General features: G+C 44.9%; 1 protein-coding gene across 1 annotated transcript in view; it reads left to right on the top strand.

The window, feature by feature from the left end:
* ORAI2 (ORAI calcium release-activated calcium modulator 2) overlaps positions 1-15,693 on the top strand; it is a 113,391-nt gene that overhangs the window by 46,423 nt on the left and 51,275 nt on the right. The window contains exon 2 of the mRNA XM_063956053.1: positions 11,107-11,345. Within this exon, the coding sequence (XP_063812123.1) occupies positions 11,121-11,345 (225 nt within the window). The 5' untranslated portion in view covers positions 11,107-11,120. The remainder of the gene's footprint in view (positions 1-11,106; positions 11,346-15,693) is intronic.

Raw genomic sequence — 15,693 nt, 5'->3', positions numbered from 1 at the left:
TGCTCAGTGCTGTAAATGCTGGGACGACAGGCCTAGCTCTACCCGCTGTATGTTAAATATGTAAGGTTTGCAGGAATAGGCTGACTCTATTCCAAAGGGTCTTATGTCTTCTTGCTTAGCTTCTCACTCTCCTTAGGGCTCCTCCTTTGAGGTAAAAACGTAAATATTTTTGCACAACACTTAAGGTCACTGGGAGAGCTGTCAGTGCTCCTTACACAGCAGATAAGCAGTTGCTGACTATCAAGCTTTCCTTTAATGCATTTAAGAGTCAAAATATCCATCTCTCCTTTCCTCCTATTCCTCTCTGAGAGGTTTGGCAATGTTTAGTTCAAGTGACAGGTTAACCTCTGACAATTGAGATACTATCCTCTCCTGACCCATCAACTCCAATGTAGAACCAGTAGTAAGGAGCACTCATCAGTCTTCAAAAGCCTTTTCTTTATTATCTCCAGAACAAAACCATTGGTATTGGTTGATCTGGTGATAATAAAGAAAAGGCCTTTGAAGACTGGTGAGTGCTCCTTACTACTGGTTATATATATATATACCATAAGGCTGCACTTCCTTGGCAGTTGCAGAGCAGTCCACTACTGAAATAGGGGAGCCACACCCAGCGATGTTTGACAGTGTTTTGGGGTGGCAGTTGATGTGGCTTCCCTATTTGAATAATGGACTTCTCTGCAACTGCCACTGGCAAGGAAGTCCAGGAACAGAGCATTGTGCCCCCTCCGTGACTCGGTATCGCCGGCACCATGCAATTTTTATAGCCCTGGCTGGGTGGTCTGTCTTAACTTTCCTCTGTGAGGGGGGAATTCCCAGTAATCATCTCACCCCTTTGAGGGTGGACATTTTTAAAAATCCCTTCTTACTGGGTGCCTACGTCACAAAAGCAAGCTACTGTCCATATGTCAAGTTCCTAGTCCTTATGGTTCAGGAGATTTTGTGATGAGTCAGTGGTATTTGCCTTTTAAACAGTGCATCCGGAAAGTATTCACAGCTCTTCACTTTTTCCACAATTTGTTATGTTACAGCCTTATTCCAAAATGGAATAAATTAATTTTTTCCCTCAAAATTGGGGATACTACTATATACGTCTGTTATTAGGGGGGCATTACTATATATTTGTATTGCAATGTGGGACACTACTACAGTATATATTTCTATTACTATGGGGGCATTGCTATATAGTTGTGTTGTAATGTGGGACACTATTACATATGTCTGTTATTATGGGGGCATTGCTATATATTTCTATTATACCACGGGCATTACTACAGGAATATATACAGTATGTATTCCTGTAATTATTGAAGGCATTAGTATATATTGGTATTAAATTGGGGGCATTACAATATATATCTATTATACTGGGGGCATTAACTAGGGGGGAGACTAAGGGGGCATGCGCCCCGGGTGCAGTATTTGAGGGGGTGCCAAGAAGCTACAGAGAAACAGGGTGTTTTTTTTACCGGCAGTGCTGTGCTGCTTCAGTGAGGCAGCAGACTGCACCCTTGGCAATGTCTCTGACACACCTGTCTCCCCACAGCTAACTCCAACGCTGTGCGGGTGAGCTCCAGTGCCTGGGATCTCTTCTATGCCGGCTACTGTCGTAAACTCTCTTCTTTGCCACGCAGTGCTGCGACTAGCTTGCAGTGCACTGTACAAGCTATAGAAGCGCACTGTGCTCTCAGTTAGCAGTATCAAGCTCCGCTTTGCCTCCAAGATGGGGGGATTTGGTGTAGCTTATAGGGGGATGTAGTGTAGTGATGTAGTGTACCATATAGGGTATGTAGTGTAGTAATGTATTGCAGTATATAGGGGCATGTAGTGCACTGATGTGGTGTAGCGTATAAGGGGATGTAGTGTAGTGATGTAGTTTAACATATAGGGTATGTAGTGCAGTGCATAGGGACATGTAGTGTAGTGATGTAGTTCAGCGTGTAGGGGATGTAGTATAGTTATGTAGTGCAGTGGATAAGGGAATGTAATGCAGTGACAAAGTGTTATGATATAGTGCAATGTATGGGGACACACAGTGGATCATGTGGTTGAACACGCTGGCAGGGCATGTGACGCATACTGTAGGGCATTTGAGGCACATAGGGGAATATTGTCCAATAGTATCACCTTTTTTCAAATTTCCTGGTAATCTGATATTTTAGTCTGACAGAGTTTGTTTTACTGTTGTTGTTTTTTTTGGGAGGTGTTTTTTTTTGGGGGGGGGAGGGCGCAAACTATTGCCTCGCCCCGGGTGACGAAAATCCTAGTTTCGGCCCTGGCATTACTATATATTTCTATTATACTGGAGGTATCACTATATATTTCTGTTGTAATGTGGTACACTACTGTTTGTCTATTATTATGGGGCATTACTATCTATTTCTATAGAAATGTGTACACTGCAATATATTTTTATTATTATGGGGGCATTACTATAATATTTATATTGTAATATGGACACTACTATATATTTTTATTATTATGGGGGCATTACTATAAATTTATCTTGTAATGTATGACACTACTATATATTTCTATTATACCGGGGGCACTATTACAGTATATATTCATGTTATAATGGGGGCATTACTGTGTATTTTTATTAAATTGGGGGCATTACAATATATTTCTATTATATTGGGGTTATTACTATATATTTCTATTATACTGGAGGCAGGTACTATATATTTCTAGCCTTGCCTCCAGAGTGGAAAGGAAAGGAACTATGCTGTGTGGCCACACCCCTATTATAATGTAGCCCCTCCTTTTAGTCATGTGGTCATGCCCCCTCATGACACGTGACCACGCCCATTTTTTTTTACACAGTACCACTAAGACAATAGTTCTACTTCCACAACTGATTTGTCATTGTGTATAAATTCGAAGCCTGGACAATGCAAATAGATATGAGCCTTGTTCTTGAGGCAGTTCTCAAACAGTTTCTTAAATGATTTAATTGCAGTTATGAGATTTATTATCCAGAATGCTTGAGAGTTAGTGGTTTCTGGGTAAGAGAATTAGAATACTATGCCTAAAATATTCTAGATCAGCTTTATAATGAGTTCTGTCTTCTCAGTCAGTGAATCCCTCAGGCATTTACTCCACTGTACCACGTGTGTAGACCTGCTATGGCTGTTGTCCTGGTTCAGTGCTCCCGGCACTGGAAGGCACAATGAATCGCTTCATATCGGCCTCAGTGACTCACTACTTGATACTCAGTGATACTACTTGGAGCACAGCTTGAGGATGATGGTATCTATGTGGATAGTGATATACAGTGTGCCCAGAGTGACAGGCACACAATCATACGCACCCAATCATACTGTTGGTTTAAAATATGGCCCACATTTATCAAATCTTGGAGAGTGATAAATTGCACAGTGATAAAGTACCAGCCAATCAGCTCATAACTGCCATTTTTCAAACACAGCCTGTAACATGGCAGTTTGGAGCTGATTGGTTGGTACTTTATCACCGTGCAGTTTATCACTAGTGATCACGTGTGTTAATGTCTGTGTATTGCTTAGCAGTATCAATTGTTCTTTATTCTTTGTGGTCTTCTGAACCTTTTGAATAACAGTTTCTGGATAAAGCTTTTTGCCTTACAACAATTTTGCTGAAATTGGTGTTATTATTTTTTCACCAAAATATAAATGCCCCCAGTTTTCTGTAACCATAAAAAGACGTTTTATTCTTATTTTCTCATTCTCATCATGTTAACATTGGTATTTGTCATTTACCAAGTTAGTACTTTAATGCCTGTAATTCTTTCTATGGAGTAGTTCTGAAATATGCCTTACTACTTTGGTAAACCACAGTTTTATCCATTATTTAATTTTACTGACGGTCATCTATATCCTTCTATTTCAATATTACACACCTGTCTTCAGTTTCCTGGGTCTCCCTTTGTTCAATAATAAATCATGTTCAGTCCACCATTTTCTAAGGATAATTTGATAGGTCTTACACTCTACATGCTTCTGCTGCCTCCTACAAGATAAAGCTGGCTGTCCTGTTCATAATGAAAGCATGAACTGCACACCAAATGCTGCTATCCTGTATGGCAGGGGTGGCCAGACTTTTGGAGTTGGTGATCTACTTTGAAAGCCGATCTACCTACAGTAGGTGGGACAACAGCGCGCGACACAGATGTGCACCCATAAAAGGGGTGTGGCATAACAAAAGGGGGTGTGACCTCCTCGCTGCCCAGGGTTTTAGGGACGATCTCCCCCAAAATCACAAATTGGCCCCCCACAGGTAAAAACCTCAAACACATTGGCCCTCTCACAGAAGTAAAAACACATTTTCCCCCACACACTAACAAAAACACATTGCCCCCCACACAGTAGTAAAAATACATTGCTCCATACAAGTAAGAAAAAATTGCCCTCACAAACAAAAAAAATAGCATATATTAATTTGTCTCAGCCCCTGCTCCCCTTCCTCTTCTCCATATAACACTTCAATAACAAATACTACCTACCGAGCAGGCAGCCAGGTGGAAGAGAATCAGCAGCGGTGGGCTCCTCACAGAGCGCGGGTGACCTCATGACGTCAACGGTACACTGCTCTACTAGAAGCTGGTTATGTTTAGTTAAGTTGGTAGCGATCTACCTGCAGATGCTCTGCGAGCTACCAGTAGTTCGCAATCTACCTTTTGGCCACCCCTGCTGTATGGGATAGTCAACCATAGTGGGGTACAGATACCAAACAAAGAAAAAACAAAGGCACAAAGGACTTCACAAAGTTGTGTGTAGTAGAAATTATGATAATCGATAATAGTAAGTTTGTACCTGTGTAGGAGTAAGAAGAAACTCTCCAGAGTAACTGGTAAATTGATAAATAAATATAACAACAATATAATAACTGATAGAATAAACGGGAATAGATTGTAAAATAAATTTCTCTATCGTCCTAGTGGATGCTGGGGTTCCTGAAAGGACCATGGGGAATAGCGGCTCCGCAGGAGACAGGGCACAAAAGTAAAGCTTTCCGATCAGGTGGTGTGCACTGGCTCCTCCCCCTATGACCCTCCTCCAAGCCAGTTAGATTTTTGTGCCCGGCCGAGAAGGGTGCAATCTAGGTGGCTCTCCTAAAGAGCTGCTTAGAAAAGTTTAGCTTAGGTTTTTTATTTTACAGTGAGTCCTGCTGGCAACAGGATCACTGCAACGAGGGACTTAGGGGAGAAGAAGTGAACTCACCTGCGTGCAGGATGGATTGGCTTCTTGGCTACTGGACATCAGCTCCAGAGGGACGATCACAGGTACAGCCTGGATGGTCACCGGAGCCTTGCCGCCGGCCCCCTTGCAGATGCTGAAGTAAGAAGAGGTCCAGAATCGGCGGCAGAAGACTCCTCAGTCTTCTAAAGGTAGCGCACAGCACTGCAGCTGTGCGCCATTTTCCTCTCAGCACACTTCACACGGCAGTCACTGAGGGTGCAGGGCGCTGGGAGGGGGGCGCCCTGGGAGGCAAATGAATACCTATTTTGGCTAAAAATACCTCACATATAGCCTCCGGAGGCTATATGGAGATATTTAACCCCTGCCAGAATCAGTTAAGAACGGGAGACGAGGCCGCCGAAAAAGGGGCGGGGCCTATCTCCTCAGCACACAGCGCCATTTTCCCTCACAGAAAGACTGGAGGGAAGGCTCCCAGGCTCTCCCCTGCACTGCACTACAGAAACAGGGTTAAAACAGAGAGGGGGGGCACTAAATTGGCGTTAGAAATATATAAAAAAGATGCTATAAGGGAAAACACTTATATAAGGTTGTCCCTATATAATTATAGCGTTTTTGGTGTGTGCTGGTAAACTCTCCCTCTGTCTCTCCAAAGGGCTAGTGGGTCCTGTCCTCTATCAGAGCATTCCCTGTGTGTGTGCTGTGTGTCGGTACGTGTGTGTCGACATGTATGAGGACGATGTTGGTGAGGAGGCGGAGCAATTGCCTGTAATGGTGATGTCACTCTCTAGGGAGTCGACACCGGAATGGATGGCTTATTTAGGGAATTACGTGATAATGTCAACACGCTGCAAGGTCGGTTGACGACATGAGATGGCCGACAAACAATTAGTACCGGTCCAGACGTCTCAAAAACACCGTCAGGGGTTTTAAAACGCCCGTTTACTTTAGTCGGTCGACACAGACACAGACAGGGACACTGAATCCAGTGTCGACGGTGAATAAACAAACGTATTCCTTATTAGGGCCACACGTTAAAGGCAATGAAGGAGGTGTTTCATATTTCTGATACTACAAGTACCACAAAAGAGGGTATTATGTGGGATGTGAAAAAACTACCGTAGTTTTTCCTGAATCAGATAAATTAAATAAAGTGTGTGATGATGCGTGGGTTCCCCCCGATAAAAAATTATGGGCGGTATACCCTTTCCCGCCAGAAGTTAGGGCGCGTTGGGAAACACCCCTTAGGGTGGATAAGGCGCTCACACGCTTATCAAAACAAGTGGCGGTACCGTCTATAGATAGGGCCGTCCTCAAGGACCAGCTGACAGGAGGCTGGAAAATATCATAAAAAGTATATACACACATACTGGTGTTATACTGCGACCAGCGATCGCCTCAGCCTGGATGTGCAGAGCTGGGGTGGCTTGGTCGGATTCCCTGACTAAAAATATTGATACCCTTGACAGGGACAGTATTTTATTGACTATAGAGCATTTAAAGGATGCATTTCTATATATGCGAGATGCACAGAGGGATATTTGCACTCTGGCATCAAGAGTAAATGCGATGTCCATATCTGCCAGAAGATGTTATGGACACAACAGTGGTCAGGTGATGCAGATTCCAAACGGCACAAAGGTGTATTGCCGTATAAAGGAAGAGGAGTTATTTGGGGTCGGTCCATCGGACCTGGTGGCCACGGCAACTGCTGGAAAATCCGCCGTTTTTACCCTAAGTCACATCTCTGCAGAAAAAGACACCGTCTTTTCAGCCTCAGTCCTTTCGTCCCTATAAGATCATATCTGCCCAGGGATAGAGGAAAGGGAAGAAGACTGCAGCAGGCAGCCCATTCCCAGGAACAGAAGCGTTCCACCGCTTCTGACAAGTTCTCAGCATGGCGCTGAGACCGTACAGGACCCCTGGATCCTACAAGTAGTATCCCAGGGGTACAGATTGGAATGTCGAGACGTTTCCCCTTCGCAGGCTCCTGAAGTCTGCTTTACCAAGGTCTCCCTCCGACAAGGAGGCAGTATGGGAAAAAATTCACAAGCTGTATTCTCAGCAGGTGATAATTAAATTACCCCTCCTACTACAAGAAAAGGGGTATTATTCCACACTATATTGTGGTACTGAAGCCAGAAGGCTAGGTGAGACTTATTCTAAAAAATTTTTTGAACACTTACAAAGGTTCAAATCAAGATGGAGTCACTCAGAGCAGTGATAACGAACCAGGAAGAAGGGGACTATATAGTGTCCCGGGACATCAGGGATGCTTACCTCTATGTCCCAAATTTGCCCTTCTCACTAAGGGTACCTCAGGTTCGTGGTGCAGAACTGTCACTATCAGTTTCAGACGCTGCCGTTTGGATTGTCCACGGCACCCCGGGTCTTTACCAAGGTAATGGCCGAAATGATGATTCTTCTTCGAAGAAAAGGCGTCTTAATTATCCCTTACTTGGACGATCTCCTGATAAGGGCATAGTCCAGGGAACAGTTGGAGGTCGGAGTAGCACTATCTCGGATACTGCTACAACAGCACGGGTGGATTCTAAATATTCCAAAATCGCAGCTGATCCCGACGACACGTCTGCTGTGCCTAGGGATGATTCTGGACACAGTCCAGAAAAAGGTGTTTCTCCCGGAAGAGAAAGCCAGGGAGTTATCCGAGCTAGTCAGGAACCTCCTAAAAACAGTGCATCATTGCACAAGGGTCCTGGTAAAAATGGTGGCTTCCTACGAAGCAATTCCATTCGGCAGATTTCACGCAAGAACTTTTCAGTGGGATCTGCTGGACAAATGGTCCGGATCGCATCTTCAGATGCATCAGCGGATAACCCTATATCCAAGGACAAGGGTGTCTCTCCTGTGGTGGTTATAGAGTGCTCATCTTCTAGAGGGCCGCAGATTCGGCATTCAGGATTGGATGCTGGTGACCACGGAGCCCAGCCCGAGAGGCTGGGGAGCAGTCACACAAAGAAAAAAAAAAATTTCCAGGGAGTGTGATCAAGTCTGGAGACTTTTCTCCACATAAATATACTGGAGCTAAGGGTAAATTTATAATGCTCTAAGCTTAGCAAGACCTCTGCTTCAAGGTCAGCCGGTATTGATCCAGTGGGAAAAACATCACGGCAGTCGCCCACGTAAACAGACAGGGCGACACAAGAAGCAAGAGGGCAATGGCAAAAACTGCAAGGACTTTTCGCTGGGCGGAAAATCATGTGATAGCACTGTCAGCAGTGTTTCGTCCCGGGAATGGAAACTGGGAAGCAGACTTCCTCAGCAGGCACGACCTCCACCCGGGAGAGTGGAAACTTCATCGGGAAGTTTTTTCCACATGATTGTAAACCGTTGGGAAATACCAAAGGTGGACATGATGGCGTCCCGTCTGAACAAAAAACGGGACAGGTATTGCGCCAGGTCAAGAGACCCTCAGGCAATAGCTGTGGACGTTCTGGTAACACCGTGGGTGTACCAGTCGGTGTATGTGTTCCCTCCTCTGCTTCTCATACCTAAGGTGCTGAGAATTATAAGACGTAGAGGAGTAAGAACTATACTCATGGCTCCGGATTGGCCAAGAAGGACTTGGTACCCGGAACTTCAAGAGATGCTTACAGAGGTCTTATGGCCTCTGCCGCTAAGAAGGGACTTGCTTCAGCAAGTACCATGTCTGTTCCAAGACTTACCGCAGCTGCGTTTGTCGGCATGGCGGTGGAAAGCCGGATCCTAAGGGAAAAAGGCATTCCGGAAGAGGTCATTCCTACCCTGGTCAAAGCCAGAAAGGAGGTGACCGCACAACATGATCACCACATGTGGCGAAAATATGTTGCGTGGTGTGAGGCCAGGAAGGTCCCACAAAGAAATTTCAACTCGGTCGTTTCCTGCATTTCCTGCAAACAGGAGTGTCTATGGGCCTCAAATTGGGGTCCATTAAGGTTCAAATTTCGGCCCTGTCGATTTTCTTCCAGAAAGAATTGGCTTCAGTTCCTGAAGTCCAGAAGTTTGTCAAGGGAGTATTGCATATACAACCCCCTTTTGTGCCTCCAGTGGCACTGTGGGATCTCAACGTAGTTCTGGGATTCCTCAAATCACATTGGTTTAAAACCAGTCAAATCTGTGGATTTGAAGCATCTCACATGAAAAGTGACCATGCTCTTGGCCCTGGCCTGGACCAGGCGAGTGTCAAATTGGTGGTTTTTTCTCAAAAAAAGCCCATATCTGTTTGTCCATTCGGACAGGGCAGAGCTGCGGACTCGTCCCCAGTTCTCTCCCTAAGGTGGTGTCGGTGTTTCACCTGAACCAGCTTATTGTGGTGCCTTGCACCTACTAGGGACTCGGAGGACTCCAAGTTGCTAGATGTTGTCAGGGCCCTGAAAATATGTTCCAGGACGGCTGGAGTCAGGAAAACTGACTTGCTGTTATCCTGTATGCACCCAACAAACTGGGTGCTCTTGCTTCTAAGCAGACTATTGCTAGTTGGATGTGTAATACAATTCAGCTTGCACATTCTGTGGCAGGCCTGCCACAGCCAAAATATGTAAATGCCCATTCCACAAGGAAGATGGGCTCATCTTGGGCGGCTGCCCGAGGGGTCTCGGCTTTACAACTTTGCCGAGCAGCTACTTGGTCAGGGGCAAACACGTTTGCTAAATTCTACAAACTTGATACCCTGGCTAAGGAGGACCTGGAGTTCTCTCATTCGGTGCTGCAGAGTCATCCGCACTCTCCCGCCCGTTTGGGAGCTTTGGTATAATCCCCATGGTCCTTTCAGGAACCCCAGCATCCACTAGGACGATAGAGAAAATAAGAATTTACTTACCGATAATTCTATTTCTCGGAGTCCGTAGTGGATGCTGGGCGCCCATCCCAAGTGCGGATTATCTGCAATACTTGTACATAGTTACAAAAATCGGGTTATTATTGTTGTGAGCCATCTTTTCAGAGGCTCCGCTGTTATCATACTGTTAACTGGGTTTAGATCACAAGTTGTACGGTGTGATTGGTGTGGCTGGTATGAGTCTTACCCGGGATTCAAAATTCCTCCCTTATTGTGTACGCTCGTCCGGGCACAGTACCTAACTGGCTTGGAGGAGGGTCATAGGGGGAGGAGCCAGTGCACACCACCTGATCGGAAAGCTTTACTTTTGTGCCCTGTCTCCTGCAGAGCCGCTATTCCCCATGGTCCTTTCAGGAACCCCAGCATCCACTACGGACTCCGAGAAATAGAATTATCGGTAAGTAAATTCTTATTTACTCAGACATATAATGTTTAAAAAAAAAATGTATATGTATAATACAATACAATTAAACCAAAATAAAAGGGGAAATCGAAAAGAAATAATTAAAAAAACTCTTTTAAATCATTGTTACATTTGTCGATTTACCATCTACTCTGGAGATTTTCCTCTTACTACTACACAGCTGCAATTTACTATACTTTATCATGATCCTTTATGCTACACACAACTGAGTAGTTCCTTTGTTTTTTCTTTGATATGTAACTGGATGTCTATCCCCCTACTAACACCAAGAGTTTGATTCAAATAAGACCGAGTGGGACAAAATGCCCCAATCTTGCCCCTATGGGTCTACAAACAAAGACTGCAAGTTTAGAGAATAGGACGCACTTGTTCGCAGGGGGAATTGATTCACTCTTAACTGAATCGACCCCCAGTAGTCCACTGTATCTTCACTCTACTTCTCTTACAGCTGTGTACCCCTCGTTTATCCTATTGATATGTATCCACAATCCATGACATTTGTCTCCTATGTAAGTTCTTAGGGCTGATATCCAAATGGCTTTGTTCTTTTTTTATTATGACACCATTTGATATGTGTCGTATTTCACTGGAGTTAAGAAAAAGAGAATAACATTGTAATTCTCCATTTCTGGTTACTTATACACTATATTTAAACTCTCTCTTTCTAGAGCTGACAGCCGCCATGAGTAGTGAACTTAATATCCCGGTGGATCCCTCCACACCTGCAATGTCAGAGCGGGGCAACAAAGGTATGGACTACAGAGACTGGGTCCGGCGCAGCTACTTGGAGTTGGTCACCTCCAACCACCACTCTGTCCAAGCCCTATCTTGGAGGAAGTTGTATCTCAGCAGGGCCAAGTTGAAAGCATCCAGCAGGACCTCTGCTTTGCTTTCTGGATTTGCAATGGTAATTATAAAAGAACATTCATGAGACCATTTTATTGCTACATTTTCTATTTCTATGTTGCATGTACTAGCAAGCACAAAGCGTGTCATAATACACATACATGAAGAAATGTTCTTTGTGCCTTTAAAAATGCATCTTGCTACATTCTGCTTTGCTGTTACTGGGGCTAGAAATGTACTGAAAGTATCTTCGTAAAAAGATGGAAATGGTACATGGAACATGGTATGGATATGAACCTGGTTGCAGGATAGGAAACAGACAGTTGCAGTAAATGGAGTGCATTCTGTGGAGGAAAATGTTACCAGTGGAGCCCCCCAGGGATCTGTACTTGGACCAGTGCTCCTTAATATCGTTTTTGGTGACTTTGCATATGGTATTGATGGGAAAGTATGCCTTTTTGAAGATGACACAAAGATATGCAACAGAGTAGACACACCAGGAGGGGTCAAACAGATGATTGATGATCTAGGTAGACTTGCAAAATGGTCAAGAACATGGCAACTACAGTTTAAGGCTAAAAAAATGCACTTGGGTCTCAAAAACCCAAAGGCTAAATATAGTGTCAATGGTACTACAGGTGGAGTATTCCTTATCCAAAATGCTTGGGACCAGAGGTATTTTGGATATCGGATTTTTCCGTATTTTGGAATAATTGCATACCATAATGAAATGTCATGATGATGGAACCTAAATCTAACCACAGAATTCATTTATATTTCATATACACCTTATACACAAAGCCTGAAGGTTATTTTAGCCAATATTTTTTATATCTTTGTGCATTAAACAAAGTGTGTGTATATTCACACAATTCATTTATGTTTCATATACACCTTATACACACAGCCTGGAGGTCATTTAATACAATATTTTTAATAACTTTGTGTATTAAACAAACTTTGTATACATTGAGCCATCAAAAAACAAAGGTTTCACTATCTCACTCTCTCTCAAAAAAGTCCGTATTTCGGAATATTCCTTATTTCGGAATATTTGGATATGGGATACTCAACCTGTATATTGGACACTACTGAGGAGAAAAGGGATTTAGGAGTCACTATTTTAAATGACTTAAAGGCAGGGAAGCAATGCAACAAAGCCATGAGAAAGGCTAGTCAGATACTTGGTTGCATAAGGAGAGGAATCGGTAGCAGAAAAAAAGAAGTAAAAATGCCACTGTATAGGTCATTGGTACGGCCTCATCTGGAATACTGTGTCCAGTTCTGGAGACCAAAAGCCAGATGTAATGGAGTGCGAGACGTTCCGGAGCTCCAAGATTCCGGACAAACTCTTATGGTTTTTTTTGTCACATGTGCAGAGAGAGTTAGATTTGGGTGGGTTATATTGTTTCTGTGCATGATAATTACTGGCTGCCTAATTTTTACACTGCAATTTAGATTTCAGTTTGAACACACCACATCCAAATCTAACTCTCTCTGCACATGTTATATCTGCTCCACCTGCAGTGCGACATGGTTTTGCCCAACTACTTAACTGTTTTTGGTTTTCTAACAAACCTGAATAAGGACCACAGTAGAGCAATTTAAACATGCTTGGGATAGTCACATGCATATCCTTACAAGGAATATTTACTAAGCCTTGGATAGAGATAAATCCGACAGAGATAAACTCCCAGCCAATCAGCTCCTAACTGCCATGTCACAGACTGGGTTTGAAAAATGACAGTTGGGAACCGATTGGCTGGGACTTTATCTCCGTCGGATTTATCTCCATCCAAGGCTTAGTAAATAGACCCATAAGGATCAAAAAGGGTTGAGATTGCCTAAAGGATAAAAAAAAGGAGCAGACTAGATGGGCCAAGTGTGGTTCTTATCTGCAGTCAAATTCTATTGTACATGGAAATGTAGGTGGACTCGTTATATTTAAATTAGGGAGGGTTTTCAACAATGGATGGGGTTAATCATGTTTTCTCTAACGTCCTAAGTGGATGCTGGGGACTCCGTAAGGACCATGGGGGGATAGCGGCTCCGCAGGAGACTGGGCACAAAAGTAAAAGCTTTAGGACTACCTGGTGTGCACTGGCTCCTCCCCCTATGACCCTCCTCCAAGCCCCAGTTAGATTTTTGTGCCCGAACGAGAAGGGTGCACACTAGGTGGCTCTCCTGAGCTGCTTAGTGAAAAGTTTAGTTTTAGGTTTTTTTTTTTCAGTGAGACCTGCTGGCAACAGGCTCACTGCATCGAGGGACTAAGGGGAGAAGAAGCGAACTCACCTGCGTGCAGAGTGGATTGGGCTTCTTAGGCTACTGGACATTAGCTCCAGAGGGACGATCACAGGCCCAGCCATGGATGGGTCCCAGAGCCGCGCCGCCGGCCCCTTTACAGAGCCAGAAGACTGAAGAGGTCCGGGAAATCGGCGGCAGAAGACGTCCTGTCTTCAATAAGGTAGCGCACAGCACCGCAGCTGTGCGCCATTGCTCTCAGCACACTTCACACTCCGGTCACTGAGGGTGCAGGGCGCTGGGGGGGGGCGCCCTGAGACGCAATAAAAACACCTTAGATGGCTAAAAATACATCACATATAGCTCCTGGGCTATATGGATGCATTTAACCCCTGCCAGTTTTTCCTTAAAAAAGCGGGAGAAAGGCCGCCGAGAAGGGGGCGGAGCCTATCTCCTTCAGCACACAAGCGCCATTTTCCCTCACAGCTCCGTTGGAGGGAAGCTCCCTGACTCTCCCCTGCAGTCCTGCACTACAGAAACAGGGTAAAACAAGAGAGGGGGGGCACTAAATTTGGCAGATTAATAATACAGCAGCTATATAAGGGAAAAACACTTATATAAGGTTATCCCTGTATATATATAGCGCTCTGGTGTGTGCTGGCAAACTCTCCCTCTGTCTCCCCAAAGGGCTAGTGGGGTCCTGTCCTCTATCAGAGCCTTCCCTGTGTGTGTGCTGTGTGTCGGTACGTTGTGTCGACATGTATGAGGAGGAAAATGGTATGGAGGCGGAGCAATTGCCTGTAATAGTGATGTCACCCCCTAGGGAGTCGACACCTGACTGGATGGTCGTATGGAAGGAATTACGTGATAGCGTCAGCACTTTACAAAAAACTGTTGACGACATGAAACAGCCGGAAAAACAGTTAATACCTGTCCAGGCGTCTCAAACACCGTCAGGGACTCTAAAGCGCCCGTTACCTCAGATGGTCGACACAGACCCAGACACGGACACTGACTCCAGTGTCGACGGTGAGGAAACAAACGTATTTTCCAGTAGGGCCACACGTTACATGATCACGGCAATGAAGGAGGTTTTGAACATTTCTGATACTACAAGTACCACAAAAAAGGGTATTATGTGGGGTGTGAAAAAACTACCCGTAGTTTTTCCTGAATCAGATGAATTAAATGAGGTGTGTGATGAAGCGTGGGTTTCCCCCGATAAAAAACTGCTAATTTCTAAAAAATTATTGGCATTATACCCTTTCCCGCCAGAGGTTAGGGCACGTTGGGAAACACCCCCTAGGGTAGATAAGGCGCTCACACGCTTATCAAAACAAGTGGCGTTACCGTCTCCGGATACGGCCGCCCTCAAGGAGCCAGCTGATAGAAAGCTGGAAAATATCCTAAAAAGTATATACACACATACTGGTGTTATACTGAGACCAGCAATCGCCTCAGCCTGGATGTGCAGTGCTGGGGTGGCTTGGTCGGATTCCCTGACTGAAAATATTGATACCCTGGACAGGGACAGTATATTATTGACTATAGAGCATTTAAAGGATGCATTTCTATATATGCGAGATGCACAGAGGGATATTTGCACTCTGGCATCAAGAGTAAGTGCGCTGTCCATTTCTGCCAGAAGAGGGTTATGGACGCGACAGTGGTCAGGTGATGCGGATTCCAAACGGCATATGGAAGTATTGCCGTATAAAGGGGAGGAGTTATTTGGGGTCGGTCTATCGGACCTGGTGGCCACGGCAACGGCTGGGAAATCCACCTTTTTACCCCAGGTCACCTCTCAGCAGAAAAAGACACCGTCTTTTCAGGCTCAGTCCTTTCGTCCCCATAAGGGCAAGCGGGCAAAAGGCCACTCATATCTGCCCCGGGGCAGAGGAAGGGGAAAAAGACTGCAGCAGGCAGCCTCTTCCCAGGAACAGAAGCCCTCCCCCGCTTCTGCCAAGTCCTCAGCATGACGCTGGGGCCTTACAAGCGGACTCAGGTACGGTGGGGGGTCGTCTCAAGAATTTCAGCGCGCAGTGGGCTCACTCGCAAGTGGACCCCTGGATCCTGCAGGTAGTATCTCAGGGGTACAAATTGGAATTCGAGACGTCTCCACCTCGCCGGTTCCTGAAGTCTGCTTTACCAACGTCTCCCTCCGACAG

The sequence above is a fragment of the Pseudophryne corroboree genome, chromosome 2 (genome assembly GCF_028390025.1).
Source record: "Pseudophryne corroboree isolate aPseCor3 chromosome 2, aPseCor3.hap2, whole genome shotgun sequence".
Taxonomy (NCBI): domain Eukaryota; kingdom Metazoa; phylum Chordata; class Amphibia; order Anura; family Myobatrachidae; genus Pseudophryne; species Pseudophryne corroboree.
This window is presented reverse-complemented; position numbering and strand designations above follow the sequence as displayed.